The sequence below is a fragment of the Phocoena phocoena genome, chromosome 19 (assembly GCF_963924675.1).
Source record: "Phocoena phocoena chromosome 19, mPhoPho1.1, whole genome shotgun sequence".
NCBI lineage: Eukaryota > Metazoa > Chordata > Mammalia > Artiodactyla > Phocoenidae > Phocoena > Phocoena phocoena.
Genome location: NC_089237.1, coordinates 2,279,086 through 2,298,203, shown reverse-complemented (window position 1 = coordinate 2,298,203; position 19,118 = coordinate 2,279,086). Strand labels below are relative to the sequence as shown.

Genomic DNA, 19,118 nt, shown 5'->3' with positions numbered 1-19,118 from the left:
TTTCAAGAATGAATGTTTTCTTGCCACTGTTTGCTGGAGCACTTTTTAAATAGCTGCCTTAAAGTTTTCGTCAGATAATTTCAAAATCTGTGTCATCTTGGCAGTGGCACCTGTGGGTAGAGTTGACATTTTTCACATGCTTCATTACCGGAGTCATTTTGGGTTGCGTGAGACTGCGGGTTTTGTTTTCATCCCGTAGAGAGCATTGATGTCTTCCTTTAGCGTGCTGTCCACCTGGTTAGGTTCAGGTCTTCAGTTTCTGCCCACGTTCTCTGAACTGTGGTTCTAATTTCGGTTTAGTTTTCAGAAGCCTTTGCAGTGCAGTTTGAATCTGTCCGTGTGTGCCGCCCAGTGACCCATCCGGATCTGGGCGGTGGGTCTGTCTGTGAATTCAGTTCCTCAAGTGTTTGGTGCACAGAGTAGGATTAGATGCATGTTTACCCAGATTGGGTGTGTTAGTCCAGGAGCTAATGAACAACTTCATTGCGTTGCTTCCCTGAACTCCTCTTTTCATTTGCTCTCCCTGCTACTTTTTGATTCCCTGTGGCTTCACTTTTCCATCTTCCAGCCGCCAAGCTAGGGTTTTCCTGCCCCACTGGGCCACGCACTTCGGCGACTGCATGTGCCGCATTCAGGGCCCCGTGTCCGGAAGGCGGCAGAGCGGAAGGCGGCAGAGCATAAAGCGGCGGGCTTTGTCTCCCGACCCTTGTGGAAGAAGCTCCACTCAGAAGAGAGAGTTTAGCTGGGCTCAGCTTTCATCACTGCAGTCTGACACTGCTGTAAACGGGGTTGCTTGGGGACAAGGGCACAGGAGAATGTAGAAAAGAATAAAAGACTGGGTGTTTCCCCGTTCTCCGTGAGCAGAAGACTTCCGTTTCCTACCGAGCCAGAACTAGAGAGCTTCCTCCGGAGCTTTCTCTGTGTCCCAGTGCCCACTTCCAGTGCGTTCAGTTTAGAGGACACTGGAAGAGAAAAAGTGGAATTCCGGCTCCCCCTTGTTTCACGTGCTACTATTTACTTTTCAGGATCTTCACATTGCTGTTCCATGCATTCTGTCCGGGTAGCAGAGACAGTGTGGAGTATGCTTAACTGTCTAGCCTGAGGCTGAAACATCTGTCTGTCTTTGACATTAGAAATGGCATTATACTTGACTGTGTGGTTCCAATTTCTTTTTTTCCAATCTCCTTTCTTTAGTAAACTAATCCAGAAAACATGGCTACTGCAGTTCGGGAAGTTGGAGTTTGGAGACAGACCAGAACACTCCTACTGAAGAATTACCTCATTAAATGCAGGACTAAAAAAAGTAGCGTTCAGGTAAGTTAAGTGACCATTATGTCTTATTGCGGTTTATTTTGCATTAGTATGTTCCATCTTTAAAAGATGATTTGTTTTGCTGGATACATTTTTATTATATTTTTATATTCTTAGGTCCCTTTAATTTGCTTGTAAAAACTTGTTGTGTTGGCCTCAGAAAAATACCTAAATTATCCCATGTTTTCTGAATGTCAAAAATTTTAATAATGATGTCTAAATTTAGTTAATTTCTAATATCAGTGCTTGATTTTGAACCTTGAGGCATGCATTTCCCGTTTCATGGAATGAAAAATAGATTCTGCAGAAAACTTCACGGAACATTATTCCATAGGTTATTCCTTATCGCCGGCCATCTTTTGGACTCTGGATTGAATTGCCCATAATTACTAAAATTATGTCACGTGTTTGTTCCCACAAGCGTGCATTACTTTATTATTTAATTATTTAGCATACATTACTTTAAAAGGTGAAAGAAAGTAAGAACTCTGGCTGACCAGTTACTAGTGATTTTAAAGGATGGAATGGCATTGTTGATCTTCTCCTGAAGCCAGCAGAACAATTAAACAGCGACATGAAACAATAATGAGTTCACCCCTATTAAAGTTGACTACTGAATATAACTGAGTATAGTTTTAGTAGTAGAAACTTAGCTGTAATTGAAGCATGAGTTTTAATTCAGACTTGAATAAAGACATTTTTATGGTGATCCCTATTACAGATGTTTGGTGAGTTACTTTGAATAAAGTCATGTATGAGTAAATTTACTATTATAGTTTATATTAGTAATCTAAGATGTTTAAGTGTTAGCTTTTATGTCATTTAAATGTATTATGGTGACTTGAATTTTAAAATATTTTAGTAAAATTGAATGTAAAGGAAAAATTCATATGCTGTTGGCTTAGGTTCAGCACAGCATTTCTTTTAGGATGGAATTGCTTTTATTTTTTGTACTTAAGAGAGGAGACCCAAGTTCCTCATGTTTTTTGTTAGTTATATTCATAGAAATCTTGATGATTTTTGCTGCCATTGTTATACTTTGTAATCATTTTGTTTGTTTCCTTTATTATAGGAAATTCTTTTTCCACTTTTTTTTTTATTTTGGTTAATATTAATAAGCATGATGCATCCAAATAAGATATATGAAGAAGTGCCTGACATGGAACTTAACCCCATGGACAAATCTATCCTCTCTAACGTAATTCTTGGATTTACACCAGTGACTAATATTACAAGAGACATCATGCGGAAGGTTTCTACTGATCACCTTCCTAAGGGTATTGTGAGTTTACATATGTATTCTGTCTCTCGCAGAAAGCCTCTTCAGTATTTTGCTGTTTGCTTTATTGAGTAAATACCATTCTTAACATTTAGATATATGTCCTTTCACCAAAACGTAGTTTCGTAGAAACACTAACATCATTTAATTCTGCTGCCTTATGATTCTTGTGAAACTTTAATTTGTAGTCTTGGTAATAGGAAGCATATTTTATGTTTTACTATTTTATATTTAATTCATAGACCATTTATAAAATAGCCTATTTGTATAGTATAAAAGATTGGAAGGAATATTTCGTTTTGATTCTGACTCACGTAACTATCAAGAAACTAGAAATACATAAAGACAGTAATGCTGATGCCAGGATGATTCATTTAATGAAATGCTGAATTGTAGAAAATAAGAAAATAACCTGTTATCCTCCATCATATAGGATTGTTAGTTGTAACTGACTTTAGTGTGTGTCACGCATTATTGGATAATGTGTCACTAAACAGAAGATGTTGATACAACCACGAGCCAAATAGCTTTCTCCCCGGTGGTTTCCTTCTGGTGTGTTACTGTTTAATATTTGTATCTTACTGTATAGAATGCATTTGTTGGTTTATCATGTTACGCAGAAGCAGCATGACAGCCGTAAGAATTCAGCCGGTCAGCTGAGAAGAACTCCTCAGAAACGTTGAGAGTGAAATTCATTGGTAATTCTGAGCAGGACAAAAGTATATATGCTAAAGAAATCCAAGTCAGCGTGTATTAACTTAGATGCCAGAATAGTAGAAATGTATGTAGACTTTTTTTTTTAAGTTCTGTCTTTTTAATGGCAGAACTCTGAACGTGAGATTGTACATACGTACATGGTAACTTAACTGGTAGGATGTTGGCTTAACACCCTCTTTCTTCAGATCAATCCTGGAGTTCCATGTATACCTTCAAGGTCTGGAAGATCATGAGAATTAACACTTAAGTAATACTTTATGATTTACAAAGCATTTTCATGTCTGTAACTACACTTGATATTAACAACCCCTTGTGATCAGCTAGGTATTGCGGGTGAGGACACTAAAGTTCAGGGAATGAAATTGCTTACCTAGTCTCACACAGCTAATAAGTAGTAAAGTTAAGTACTGATCCTACGTGGTTTTCTTCCCACTTCATGACATGTTCTGAGCCTCCTATAGTGAAGACTGCTTGCTTGTAAATAAAACTTCAAGAAAATGTTAAAAAATTAAGATTATTGATGTGAAAAGAGCTGAACGATGATTACAGTACTTTTTCATGTATCTTCTAAGAAAGGAACAAGCAGTATTGGGTTTAAATGGCAATTTTTATTGAAAGAAGAGTGTGTCGTAGCTACTGAAATACACATTTAGTTTCTGAGGAAGGATTATGGAATTTTCTTCATAAGAAGGGGTATTTGAAAATCAAATATCCACTCATTTATCAAGGAGTCGTTTGTATGGTTTTACTTTGACGTAGATAAGTGGACTACATATATTGCATATAAAGCATATGATCTATTTTATTACGTTAATAACTTATGTGTTACATGACACATACATAATTTATGTCATCAAATGACAGCTAAGAAATAGTGTCTGTAAAATTGCACTATTTTAATATTCATTTTTTAGTTTCTTTTTAGAAGAGCTGTATTCATTTTCTAAGAAGTTAGAGCATCAAACAAGTGCTTATGAAATATTACATTCATCAAATATAATGTTAAACTTGGTGTATTGTATTACAATAAACTATTCGAATTTGTGAGCTAACTAAATTGTTTTAATATTTTATAGTCATAATTACCGAAGAATATACAAGTGAAAAAGAATTGCTAGCATCCAGTCTTTCTAAGCCCAGCAACTTTGTAGGTGTGGTTTTCAAAGACTTCATGTCCTATGAACTCCGTTTTTTTCCTGATATGATTCCAGTGTCTTCTGTTTATATGGATTCAAGAGGTAAATGGCCCTAAACAATCAATGAAAATGAATTAACTTCCCATTTTTGCTGCTCCTGTAGTTCATATACAAAATTTGATGGTGTCCACCATTGGCATTTTAAATAATAGTTATTCAGGTAAGAAGACTGTCAACTATAGCATAAAGATATATGTGTACTTATCTGTCTACATCTATATATATAATATGAAGTATAATTTATGGAGCATCCACCTTAATTTTAATACATTTATATTGTTTACAGTAACAAAACAAAATTTTATCTTGAATTGTATGACATTCTAAGTCTGTTCTTTTCTCCATGTAATTGTTTTCATATGTGGTATGGCACGTACCTTTAAAATCTCAAGGTCTTCCACCAATAAACCTTATTAGTTTTATGTTGGAAACATGGAAAACAGCCTTCAATGCCTAAACCTCTGAGAAGATAATTATCAACCACAAACATTTCTTGACTAATGTTAAAGTCACTGTTAAGTACTGTATTTGTGACTTGACTCTGCAAAGCCCTTACAGAATTTTTCTTTTTTTCTGTGCTGTTCACCTGGACTTGCCGTTGCATCTGGAAGATCTTTAAAGCCGATAAGTCATTGCAGAATGGCTTGCCTTAAAACAGAAAACTGATTTATTTTAAATAACTGTGTTTACCATTAATTTCTTTCTTTCCATGTGTATTCATTTACGATTCAGTATCCTAACACATGTAACTCTTTAATTTCAAAACTTTGAAGTAAACAATAAGGAACGTGATAGATTTCGTTTGCCTTTGCAGGGCCATTGCTTATTTTCTTTGGTCCTGTAGAGATTGATTAATTATATTACTTTGGTAACCCCATGTGTGCTGCCTTTAAAGAAAACACTTGTATATTGCAGAATCTTACGTCTCACCTTTTTTTCTCCATAGCTGGCTGTTCAAAATCATGTGAGGCTGTTCAGTACTGGTCCTCAGGGTTCACAGTTTTACAGGCCTCGATAGATACTGCCATTATACAGGTAACTATGAAAAAGGAAGAAAATAGAGTCAAGCTGTGTTTTACCAATCACCCCCGAAGTCTTTACCACGGGATTTCATTTGACTGCTGTCAGATGTACAAAATACATAACTTAATACAACTCCTTTATGGAAAGAGATAAGGGAGAAGTCATATTCTCTGACTTAATTTTTTTTGAAACCCACCGTATTTGATGGTTTCTAAGCAGGTGATTCAGCATTCTGTACACCAGTATTTTCATATCTGTGTTGACTGTAGATAATATTTATGAAAGGTCTACACTTGCAGACCTTTTCCCTTGAATAAGAATAACTTAGTTTAAAGAAGGTATCTTTATCTTAATCACAGTGGTAGATTTTATTTCTTATTTAACAAACATTTATCACTTGTTTGCCAAACATTATTTCTAAGAAGTTATGTACTAAGATCAACCCATTTAATCTTTAACACCCCTATGTTAAAGGGTGCTGTTATTGTCTGCATTTTATATGTGCACCTGAAGCACAGGAAGGTTATAAGTGACTTTCCAAAACTCAGTTAATTAGTGGCAAAGCTAATTCAGACTATCGCTTTTGGGCTCCCAGTTCTGTATTTTAATACTGTACTGCCACTAAGATTGTGTATAAATGTTGCATTTACGTTCTAAAGACATGCTTAGGCCTGATCCAGTGTTTCACATTTTAGCAGAAATGAACAGGAGACCTTGAACAGGAGACCTGTCTCTGTTAGTTGTTAGACTGCTATGTAGTAAAATGACTACAAAAATAATGCTTTACCTGACTGCGTTGTTGTTAGAACCATATGAGGTGATGTATATAGAATTGTCTTATAAACTCTCACAACGTGGTGTAAATGTACTGTAGATACAGTATTCAGTAACACAGAAGATTAAGGTAATGACAGTGAAATATAGGGCATATCACACTGACAGTGTTAAAAGTACTTATTTGTGTTTTGGCCAAAGGCCTTAGCTGTCCACAACCCAGACCATACTAGGTGAACAGGTAGAGCAGATCTCATTTTAGCCATTCATTTGAATGTTAAGTAGAAGTGTATCGTATGGCATAACTAGTTTTATTGTTCTGTCTATATGCGTGCTGCATATATAGATTTTAAAACACTAGAAGGACTTACTATCTAAAAGAACATTTTTAAAGGAGTCATTCTTTCATAGTGCTAGTAATCATTCCTTAATTCCTCAATTTTATAAATGCATGTTTTTATTAAGATACATATAATTGTCAGCTAAAGATGATGTGCAGTTTTATTTTCTTTGACAAATGATTTAATAAAAATGTATATACTTCCCAACTTCAGACTTTAAACTTTATGACATGCCTCCGGAATGAGTAAAAGCAGTTTTCTATAGGTGTCACGACGCTGGGGTCAATCACTTTATTTCTGGTGTGTAGCTTTTTGAGGATGGTATTTGAACGAGGTTATTGATTAAATTTGGGGGTATAACTGTCACATTATTTTAGGGGCTACTATCGGAACTAAATTAATTGAATGTATGTACATTTTCTAATTACAGCTGAAGACCAATGTTTCTTTTTGGAAGGAGCTGGAGCCAACTAAGGCTGTCCTTATGGGAGAAACTGCTGTTGTGGAAATAGATACCTTTCCCCGAGGAGTAATTTTAATATACCTAGTTATAGCATTTTCACCTTTCGGATACTTCTTGGCAATTCATATCGTAGCAGAAAAAGAGAAGAAGTTAAAAGAGTTTTTAAAGATAATGGGACTGCATGACACTGCCTTTTGGTATGTTATTAAAACTTTGTTATTCAGTGTGATTAATAATCGTATAAGTATACAAATCTTCAGAACTGTAACTTTGTTGTTCGCCTGACTTGATGAGGTGCTGACGCTGTTTTCTCATAGTTATTGCCTTTGTCTTGGAGTTTTTTGAGACCCATCAAAATGCTTCAGCAGTTGATTGGCTTGTTTTAACATAAGGGAGGTGAGCTTTGGAAAGCTCATGTGGATATTATATATTTAAATTTTATTTCATAGTTTGTTTGAGTTGATGAGGCGTGCTCCATGTATTTCAGTGTATATTTTAGTGTATAGAAAATAGGAGATTTGGGGAAGTTAGAAATGAATTGCCTGTTACAGTCCTCCTCAGGTATCATAGCATATACATGTTATTAAAATGTAATCAAAATGACAGAAGTTTGTGTATGTAGTATATGGGCTTTCTTTCCCCTGGAGGTGGTTATTTTTGTGAACTTTTTAAGATTATAATATGCAAGTAATTTCTGGAGAAACAAATGAAAAAAGTCCCCAAGTGAGCACGTTAGCATTTTTATACAATGATAATTTTATAGAGGCATGCATTTTTATAGATAATTCTAGGTGTATTTTTCGTACTTTTTCCACTATGTAATAACAACATTATTTTGACCTCTTTTTTGGGGGGGAAAGTTAATACTGTTGCATGTGAGTTACTATTGTAGACCATTTTATTCCATTTAGCTCAATGCAACAGTTAATTAAAGCACTTTAAGTAATGGGGTCATTCTGTATGACTTAGCATCTTTGCGCATTTCTTTTCTCCTGTCGTTCTGCTGGTGATTGGTTTTTGAGATGCACTGGTTATTAAAGTATTCTGTGAGGAAACAGTAGCTGGAAGAATGTAGGCAAATCAGTTTCTCAGTGCCTCAGTTTTGCCTCTGTAAAATAATGGTTTTAGTTTTGGTAGTTCAGATATCTTTTAGCCCCATTTTGGTGATTTTATGATAGCATACATTAAATTATCTGCTCACTTGAAAAATGAAAATAAAATGAAACTAAATACTGTGGTGATTTCACTGAGCACTGATTTTGAGGAGAAATGTTGAGTCCTGTAGTGAATCCATTGTTGATCTTCCTGATCTCACATTGTGTTCCTGTAGTAATTATGTTGTCGATTAGCAAGGTAACCTCTACTGTCTAAAGTACCAGAAGCCATCAGTTTGTTGCATGTACCATAAAGAAAATTGTCAGTCATTAAACTCTTTCGTATTTTAAGAAAATCAGAAGTATTGTGCATTGTTGAACTTTTGAGGGTTTTAGATTTAAATTAATCATGAATTGCTATAAATCTGTACAGTTTTTTTTGGACTCTTGGAAAGATAGTCACCATTTTATCTCTGTGTCAGATGATACTTTTACTGACAACTTAACCAATGCTGCTGTATTTTTAATTACGTATGAGAGCTTTAATTTTCAATAGATGAGCATACAAAGAAATGAAGAGATTGGCTTAATTTTAAGAATAAAATGGCTAAAATAAAGCTGAAGTTTTGTTTAAAATGTTTCTGTTTTTTTTTTTTTTAATTGTTAAAGCCTATATCTTTAGCCGTAAATATATCTGTGTTCCCATTGCAGGCTCTCCTGGGTCCTTCTGTATACAAGTTTGATTTTTCTCATGTCCCTTCTCATGGCAGTCATTGCAACAGCTTCTTCTTTATTTCCTCAAAGTAGCTGCTTTGTGATATTTCTACTTTTTTTCCTGTATGGCTTATCATCTGTAAGTACTTTCATTTGAAATGGGAATAAAGAACTGTCAAAATATTTGATTAATAAAGTCTTACTGTTTGGTTTACTTACAGTCGATTTCCCATGAAAGACAAGATTGTTACTAGGCTACTGATACATGAGTTGTATCATTGTGCCTCCATATTTTTAGAAAAGTTACAGAATATTCTCAAGTCTGAGTTTAACTTGTTTTCATATGATGTATTCCACATACAGTTCCTCTGTGTCTGTCTTTCACTATCTTCATTTAATTGTGCTTATTATACACCACTAAGATTGTCTGGTACTGGACATTTTATTCCTTTGTTTTGATGAGATCCTGACTGTTTCAAGTTAATTTATGTCACAGGATGATGTCGTGTAAAGATATATCTTTGTAAATGTAGCTCTTTGACAGTGTTGATTTCCATTGGGTAGTTTGGTTAAACGTTGGACGTTCATGACAAGCTTTTGTTTTAAGTGGTCCCAGTTTCCATTCTGATTGGCTTATGTGCCCATGCTGTATCCGTTGTTAAATATTTTGACTATCACCCCTGCTCTTTTTTTTAAACATTTATTTATTTATTTATTTTTGGCTGCGTTGGGTCTTCGTTGCTGCGCACGGGCTTTCTCTAGTTGTGGCGAGCGGGGGGCTACTCTTCGTTGCGGTGCGCGGGCTTCTCATTGCGGTGGCTTCTCTTGTCGCGGAGCACGGGCTCTAGGTGCGCAGGCCTCAGTAGCTGTGGTGTGTGGGCTCTGGAGCGCAGGCTCAGTAGTTGTGGCGCGTGGGCTTAGCTGCTCCGCGGCATGTGAGATCTTCCCGGACCAGGGCTCGACCCCGTGTCCCTTGCATTGGCAGGGGGACTCCTAACCGTTGCGCCACCAGGGAAGTCCCATTCCTGCTGTTTAACGTGATAATTTACAAATAGCTGATATGCTCCTCTATATAATTGCCTGGTTTTTAACTGGCTCTGTTTCTTGTCAACACGTGAAGTTGAAAAGAGGGGCTCTGTGTAAAAGCTTGTTGACATACCGTTTTGTTCATATTTGTCCGTATCTAACTGCAGAAACACACGGTGGTTTATGGTTTCTACAGTGCTGAGATGATCGTGTTTGCCTATTACATAGATAAACTGCAGTTTTTAATATTTGTCGGTTTAAATTTTTAATGTAGAGCACTATTTGTATGAAAATTAAATATCTCACCATGGCCTTTAGAAATTAATTGTATTTCAATGAATGTATTTTCTAATGAAAAGAACTTGTTCTTTCACAAGGAAAATTTCATTTTGTTTTCATACCAGTGTATATGAACAATGCTTTAACCTTAATATTTATATCTTACAGGTATTTTTTGCTTTAATGCTGACGCCTCTTTTTAAAAAATCAAAACATGTGGGAATAGTTGAATTTTTAGTCACTGTGTCTCTTGGATTTGTTGGCCTTTTGATAGTCCTCGTGGAAGGTTTTCCCAAATCTTTAGTGTGGCTTCTAAGTCCCTTCTGTCAGTGTACTTTTATGATTGGTATCGCACAGGTAGGTAATATACATATCTTGCTTTCACTAAGTATTTTCTTTTCTCTCCACTTCCATGCAGCATATTATACTACCATGCATACTGCCCTTAGTTTGCAAAAAACATTATTTAAAATTTTCAACGTGAAAAAGGAATGATATTTGAAGGTTGGAGTACATTTTATACTGGTTTCGTTTATATTTTCTCCATTTTTAAAGTTTTTTATTTATATGACCTGTTTATAAACAAGTTCTCCACTTTTCCCTTTAGTGTATCTCAATAATCTGTTTCACTGCAGTAACTCAGTTTGTTAGAAGTCATGGGTTTATGCGTCAGGCAATCTAGATTGCTCTGTGGCCTGGATTCATTGCTCCCTGTTGTAAATTTAGCTCACATGTGCACCTGGGAGAAAATTGTGTGTGAAGCAGAACAAATTTTTCTTGACTGTAGTAGTGAAAGTAGTACCTTGTGGATTTTATAGGTCCAACATTCATGAGATTATCTTTACCTAAATAGTATTTAGATTTATAAATTTGATTTTTATTTGTCTTTACAGGGCACTCAGGTTCTAAGGGGAAAATTCTTATAAGAAACTGCTTTATGTATCAGAACACAAATTTGGTTAATGTGTAAAGAAAAAATGTAATTACTTAATACAAGAGATTATTCATGTTGGCTGGATAGACTTCTTATTCGTGAGACTTTGCGTGTTTATGAATATTGAGTTAAACGAATTTTAATTATTTGAGACCTAAGAGCTGTTATTACATGTTTTGAGAGTCCACTGAGTCCCCTTAGGAAGGGAGAATTATAGATTCATAGGTTTTTGTTGAGTGGGAGGGACTTTGAATGTCGTTTTTAATTCACCTTCATTTCACAGATGAGGAGACTGAATTCCAGAACAGCATAATTAAAGTTTATTTACTTAATGGCAGGGCTGAGACCTAAACGAGGCCTCAGTCTCTATTGCTTTCCTTCTGCTCTATCACCTGTATCTACTATGAATAATTTAATAGCTGTGTTAATTAATTATAGTACCTTCTCCCTTTTCAGTGTTGAAAGGTGCTGACCATAAGTTTATCCTCTAATACTTAATTTGTCTGACTTCTCTGTGGACCATAACCCTTTTGTTTGCATTAGTTTTTATTTCACTTGATAATCATAGCACTAGAATTATTGCACATGCCCCAAGAATAGATGTATACTGGTTTTAGAAGCACAGCATTGAAAACATGGTTGAAAGGGGTTGCTGTAGTAAACTCACGGTTTGGTCAAGTTTACTGTTTTCTTTATAAACTCACGTTACCAGTTTGGTGGAGACTGTTTAATCTGTTCAAAGGCCCAGTTTACTGACTCTGGATATTATGAGAAGCTCTAAATAGTGTTAGCTATTTTATAAAATGATAAAATACGTTATCATTTTTATATAATAAAGTTGGTGTTTCTGTTTTTCAGGTCATGCATTTAGAAGATTCTAATGAAGGTGCTCTATTTTCTAATTTGACTGAAGGGCCGTATCCTCTGATTATTACTATTATCATGCTGGCCCTTAACAGCATATTCTATGTCCTTCTGGCTGTCTATCTTGATCAAGTCATTCCAGGTATGCAGGTAGTTATTGGATTTTACAGTAAAGATATTTAGGTTTCTTTGCCCACTTAAGGTTAACTTAATTAAAAAAATTTTCTTCTAAGTCGTATTCACTGTTACAGCTTTTAATTTAATTTTAAATAAGTATATTTCGTACCTTATTCATTAACTGCTAGTGAATGTATAAGGAGATTGTGGGTGAAAAGAGATCAGTTTGTTTTGAAAGCCTTCAGTCCCTCATTGAACTCCTTAACTCAGTCCTTCCCCACGTCCATCGTTTCGGCTACGGTGTTTTGTTATTTCACCCGATAAGCTCCGACACCACGAGCAACCTGGTGACCCCTCCCATTCCCCACATCCCTCATCCTGCACCGACAGCAAACTTGTGCGGATTCAAAATATTACTAAATACCCAACACCCCCTTTCCTTTTCCCCCTGAGTTCCTCATTCATTTTGTCTGTGTGCCAGACCTGCAGTCTTATATGGAAAGACAGGTGTGGCTTTTAAAACTTGAGTTACTTCGAATCGAATAAGCTAACAGTTCCTTCTCGGTAGCGCAGGCCACAGGCCAGGTGCTCGGCAGCCACGCCTGGCTGTTAGTCACCACACTGCAGAGCTCAGGTGAGGACGTTTCTGTAGTTGCAGGAAGGCATGGTGGGCTCTGCTAGTCTAGACCGCCGTGGCAGCTTCCATCTAACTGCCTACCTCACGTCTGTCTAAGAACCTCACCGTTCCCTCTGATCAAGCTAATCTCCTGCTCAGACACCTTGCTGGGTGGGCACAGCCTGGTGAATCAAGTAGAAACTTGTTACATGTTAATTTCCTCCACACTGCTTTTATGTATTTAGTCACTTCTTAGCCACTGTGCCCCTCCGTATTGTATTTTACATCCATCCACACGGTCCTATTCATCTATTTAAACACATCTGCAGTGTATCCGTTACATTATTTTTAGCTACCCATAACAGAGAACCTCTTTAGTTATCTTAAACAAGAAGGAAATCAAGCGTTCTATTTAAAGTCCAAAGATAGGATGGACCCCAGGTCAGTTGGACTTGCTCAGCTGTGTCATCAGGGACCCACTTTCTCCGTGTTCTTGCCTCTTGGTCTCAGTCTGGCAGGTTTGCTCTCCTCCTGGCTGCACGGGGTTGTGCTTCTTTGTTCCCGTACAGAGGGAGAGGGAGAGGTTGCCTTTCCCCCAGTAAACCCTTCGCTCCTGTCTGGTTGGCACCTGCTTGTGGCTGCAGTGGTAGCAGCCACCAGAGCCTGCCAGGGGCTCATTAGGTCCACTGGCATCTCTCTGTCGTTGGGATCAGAGCCCTTTGAAACATACGCTCGTCTAGAGGAGGGGTGGATGTTAGAAAGGACGGCAAGGGTCGCTTCCTTGGGGAGAAAGGGAGAAAATACGTACATGCTTGTGTGGGCAGGCAGAGCTAAGTCTCCTGTGTCGGTCCTGGTGGCTGGCTGTGTTTTTCTCCTAGTTCTAAAAAGTCTTCTTTATGAACAATATCACCTTTTCTGAATACTGTCTGTTTTCAAACACTAAGCTGATACTCATTCAAGCCTTCAGGCTATCCAGATGTAAACTTTTCCTCTTCTGAACTCTTATTAGCACTGTGCGTGGCACGCCTCATGCTGTACGTTGTGTTTTAGCCGTTTAGTACGTACATGTAGTCCTAACGATGTAAGTTTCTGTAGGGCAGAAAATGTACTTTGCTTACATTTACGTTCCCTAGACTCTCAGCAACTCTGAAACTATTTATGGACAAGAGTTATTTGTCAGTAAAACTTTTATTTTTCACACACTATCGATTTAGTATTTTATGTCTAAACTTTAGATCTAGGTTGTCTTAGGTTTCACAGACTGCCTTTATGATTTAATAACTAATTTTCAGAAATAATTTGTTAGGATAACTCAGGTTTGTTTTTTTTTTCCAGGAGAATTTGGTTTACGGAGATCATCGTTTTATTTTTTGAAGCCATCATATTGGTCAAAGAGCAGAAGAAATTATAAGGAGTTATCGGAGGGCAATGTTAGTGGGAGTATTAGTTTTAGTGAAATTGTTGAGCCTGTTTCTTCAGAATTTATAGGAAAAGAAGCCATAAGGTATGATTTAATCTTTGGCAGTTTAGGTCTAAGAACTGCTCATGGAACATGCCACATTTAAATCCTATCTTTTAAATAATGCATGTAAGTATGGTATCTTTGGAGATTTGGTGCACATTTCATGCTTTTTTAAAAATCAGTATTAAGGGCTAATTCTCTTTTAAGTTTTTATTTTCTTTGCGGCCATTTAGAATAAGGTTGCTGCTAGGTTTGAAATTTTATGTTTGAATAGAAATTTTTAAAAGTAATAAAACCTAGTATTTATAAAATTAAGCTATTTTAAAGTTTCCTCATTATGTAGATTAAAACAGAATAAACATTAACTTTCTATTTTTATTCAGGCTACATTGTCTGAGATATACACCACACTAAATTGTGCTCTGTTGATTTCATAGGCCCTTAGAAATCGTGACATAATTAACTTGTCACATCAACTTAATTTCTGAGAATGAAGGAAATTCATTACTGTTCCTTCTAGTTCAGTCAAAACCAAATTAAAAAAATAATGAGACCGAGAAAAGAAATAAAAGTGCAAGAAAAAGTGGAGTATAATTTGTGTTTTTTAAATTTAAGAAAAATGTATAAAAGCAAGGGAGAGTTAGATACTTAAGATGCAGTCAGTGGGCTGGCGGTCTGCCTTCTTAAGAGTAAAATTTAAACTGGTGAACAAGACCATTCATTCCTTCAAAAATTATGTAAAACATTTAAAGTGGAAGGAGAGAATCACTTCACATTTATAGACAAGTGCTGATGTGAAATAGCGCTCGGTTTTTAATCTCCCTTAACTGATAAACGAGTATTGATTAATTACAAACAGAAAAGAATCCAGTGTGAAATAAGAAATCTATAAATTGCTTGAGTCAAATGTTTCAGTTTCTTTTTAGAAGTTGGCTTATCATTGAAAAATAAATGAATAACACTTAAAATGGAGAGAAATACTATACTTTTCTCTTGTAGTTTCTTTAAAATACTTTTATTATTATTGTTAGATTTCCTTGGTTTATTGTTGCAGTAGGAAGATACTTTATTATTATTCCCGTTAAATATGACAGCTTTGATTAAAAATATTATACATGGAAACACGTACTTATAGATTGCTTTAAATACTTATAAAGTAGAAAATGGTGTTTTTCAGAATCAGTGGTATTCAGAAGACATACAGAAAGAAAGGTGAAAATGTGGAGGCTTTGAGAAGTAAGTAGCTTTCCTAGTGTTCAGTCCATAGCATTAAAGTACAAATGGAAAAACAACGTACGTAGTTTGTGGGAAATTTAAATTCTTTACCACAATTTTCTCTCTTTCCTTTAGGGATACTTCCATTTATTTATGTGACTAATGGTCGTACTAAAACTTAGCATCAAAGTAGTAAAAGAAAAAAGTAATATCTATCGAGATGAAAAATAGTCAACTCTTTGAACAAATCTGTGTCCTTTTTCATTTTATTATTAGCATGTGTATACATGGTAGTTCCTTTTTTTTTTTTTTCCTTTTGTCCTAACACAGGGTTTCTCAGCCTTGGCACTATTGACCTTTTGGATCTCATAGTTCTTTGTCACGGGGAGCTGTCCTGACAGTTGTGGCGTGTTTAGCAGTGTGTCCGTCAGGGCTCTTCAGAATCGTTAGAATATATATACACACATATACACAGAGAGTGAGAGCACTGTGGGGAGGGGCGGGCAGGAAGCGGGGAAGATGATTTTTGAGGAATCGGTTCACACGACTGTGGGGCTTGACAAGTCTGAAATCTGTAGGGCGGGGCTGGCAGGCTGGGCACTCAGGCAGGAGTTGAAGCTGCGTCTGGCCTGCAGGTCTTGCGATGCTATCAGCGTGAGATCACCTTCATCAGATCAGGGGTTACAGTTATTTGAAGCTGGGTTTTCAGCCCCCTTTCTGCTGTCTCCTTTCAAACACTGACACATCCATCTGGTGATATTCATTCTACTTTACTCCTGTTTAAATTGAACTTCTAAAGCATTTACTTAGCCTTTTCCAAGCTATTGGTTAATTTCTGGTATTTTGCCAGTAGATTTAACTTGCCTCTAAGTACCCTTGGGAACAAATTTTTGTCTGTCCTTTTGTTTTAATTCCCTTGGAAGTTCCCCAAAGGGGGTACACAGAAATCCCCCCCGCCGTGTTTTGTGCCCCCTCTAAATCGGTTAGCGTAATAAAAAAAGAAAAAGCTTATTTTATATCATTTTTCTTATTGTTCATACCATTGACTATAACAAAGAATTATTATTGTGTTATAATATTAAATATTATGTTATTAAATATGCCGGTAACTTTAAATCTGTCTTTAAATTTATTGACTTCTTTCAAGGTTGCGCAAGTATTGTGTATTGTCTTACATGGCTCAACAGAAATAAGAATCACATGTGAGACTTCTCCTTTTTCCCTGAACTAGGTTTATCCTTTGACATATATGAGGGTCAGATTACTGCGTTACTTGGCCACAGTGGAACAGGAAAGAGTACATTGATGAATATTCTTTGTGGACTGTGCCCACCTTCGGATGGTGAGTTTTTTGACTTAAAGAGAAAAATCCCTTACTTTGTTTTATTAGGGTTATTAACTAAGGTACCATGGTAATTATTTATCCTTGTGATATGTACCCATTGATTTTTGTCACTGATTTGGGATCAACTTCTGTGTCTGTAAAGATATTTTTTTTTTTTTGATCACACACACTTGTTTTCTCTTCAATAGAAAATAAAAGTGATTCCGTCATATTTAATAAGGAGGATCTGCTTTTGTGCCTGTTTTATCAGGCATTTTACTTGTGTTTTTGTTTACTGTTCATTTTCAAGGAAGGATAAATCAGTAATTAATTGGAAATTAAATGAGGCCCATAGAAATTTTGGTTGAGAAAATAAAGACTTCTAAGTATCCAACAGTAGTTCAAAAGGAAAGAATGTCGAGTGTCAGTACAATCTCCTAAAATAGATTTGTAAGAGCAATGCCTCAAACGTATAATTGTTACATGTGACTGCCCTGTAGGTGAGAATTCAGTACAGCAGCTCCATTTTTCCACAGCAACCAAATAGAGTGGCAGAACAATAAATATTGTAATTTAAGAAAGGGCCAGACTTCCGTGTATTGATCCTGCATCTTTTTTTGCGGTACGCGGGCCTCTCACTGCTGTGGCCTTTCCCGTTGCGGAGCACAGGCTCCGGACGCGCAGGCTCAGCGGCCATGGCTCACGGGCCCAGCCGCTCTGCAGCATGTGGGATCTTCCCGGACCGGAGCACGAACCCGTGTCTCCTGCATCGGCAGGCGGACTCTCAACCACTGCGCCACCAGGGAAGCCCTGATCCTGCATCTTTTCAGATGTAGTTTCACTTCTAAAATTAGTTTGATTTCGTTGATTATCTCTGTGTCACTCTTTGAGGGTAATTATAATACCTTTCATTCATATAAGGATTTATTATTTTTGTTACAATTCTCCATACATTAGCACATTGGTTTAATAGTTCTTAAGTAAAGGGGGATATATTCGTATTCAGTTTATAGAAGAAAAAAGCTTGGATTTAGATTAAGTGATTTTCTCAAGGCCACACAGCTGGTTAGGGGTAAATTTTAAGTTCTTTGTTCTCTTTACTGTTGCATAATGCCTGGAAATGAGGGGAAATTGTTCCTGGAATATTAGTTAATGCACCAATAGATAATTTTGTTTAGTATTAAAGTTATGGTTCTTTGCTCTTTCCACTCTGTAATATGCCCTGAAATTGAAGGAAAATGAGATTGGAATATACGTGGCAGCAAATCACCAGTATGATGGTGATTTCCACCAGTATGGAAATGAGGGTGCGTTGTGTCCTCCAAATTTATATTGACTCTTATTTTATGTCTATTACATACAAATAACTAAATTATTAGTATATACTAAAACATATATACTTTTTGATTCTTAATATATTTAATGTAAATACATATATTTTGCTTTTAGGGTTTGCATCTGTATATGGACACAGAGTCTCAGAAATAGATGAAATGTTTGAAGCAAGAAAAATGATTGGCATTTGTCCACAGTTAGATATACACTTTGATGTTTTGACAGTAGAAGAAAATTTATCCATTTTGGCTTCAATCAAAGGAGTTCCAGCCAATAATATAATACAAGAAGTACGTTATTTATATAGAAATCTTTACTTTTATTTGCTGTAAATTAGTAACCTTGTGCAATAACTTCTGTAATAAAAATATGCTTGAAAATCTAAATATAAAACTTGTTCTGAGCCAGTAAACAAAAAGTCATTATAAAGAATTAGAACTTGGAGCAAAAGTTTTAGCACATAGAAAATAGTCCTTGTTTCATCTGGAGGATTCTAATCTCTCAATATAGATGTTTCTTTTCTTTTCTTTTTGCCTCCACCCCCTTCCCCTGCCACACAGACACACACGGAGCCTTTGCACTGATCCCCTCCCACCACCCAGGGGTCACAAAAGTACAGCAGACCTTCCCATCAGGAATCCTTTTAGCTGTTATTTCAAAATTATACATGGATATATGTCAAAATTAAGTTCTGGACTAAAAGAACATTTAAAAAGTTGACATTAAAATTAGAACACTTAAAAACTAATATTGGTAATTATGTAAATGATGTGATTTAAAAAACGTTTATTGACACTTTCCTTTCATAGGTGCAGAAGGTTTTACTGGATTTAGACATGCAGGCTATCAAAGATAATCAGGCCAGAAAGTTAAGTGGTGGCCAGAAAAGAAAACTGTCTGTAGGAATCGCTGTTCTTGGGGATCCAAAGGTAAGCGGATATAGTGTCATTGATGAGATAATTTTAAATTATGTTGAATTAAAAAGTGGTTGTAGGGCTTCCCTGGTGGCGCAGTGGTTGAGAGTCTGCCTGCCG

The 19,118-nt window shown here is 36.3% G+C and overlaps 1 protein-coding gene across 1 annotated transcript in view; it reads left to right on the top strand.

Annotated features, from left to right (window-relative positions):
* Positions 1-1,212: 1,212 nt before the first annotated feature.
* Positions 1,213-19,118, top strand: part of ABCA5 (ATP binding cassette subfamily A member 5) — a 52,189-nt gene continuing 34,283 nt past the window's right edge. Inside the window, exons 1-13 of the mRNA XM_065898118.1 lie at positions 1,213-1,314; positions 2,384-2,588; positions 4,384-4,545; positions 5,450-5,538; positions 7,072-7,301; positions 8,910-9,051; positions 10,386-10,574; positions 12,010-12,157; positions 14,084-14,252; positions 15,388-15,446; positions 16,657-16,767; positions 18,199-18,374; positions 18,894-19,013. Of these exons, the coding sequence (XP_065754190.1) occupies positions 1,213-1,314; positions 2,384-2,588; positions 4,384-4,545; positions 5,450-5,538; positions 7,072-7,301; positions 8,910-9,051; positions 10,386-10,574; positions 12,010-12,157; positions 14,084-14,252; positions 15,388-15,446; positions 16,657-16,767; positions 18,199-18,374; positions 18,894-19,013 (1,902 nt within the window). The remainder of the gene's footprint in view (positions 1,315-2,383; positions 2,589-4,383; positions 4,546-5,449; positions 5,539-7,071; positions 7,302-8,909; positions 9,052-10,385; positions 10,575-12,009; positions 12,158-14,083; positions 14,253-15,387; positions 15,447-16,656; positions 16,768-18,198; positions 18,375-18,893; positions 19,014-19,118) is intronic.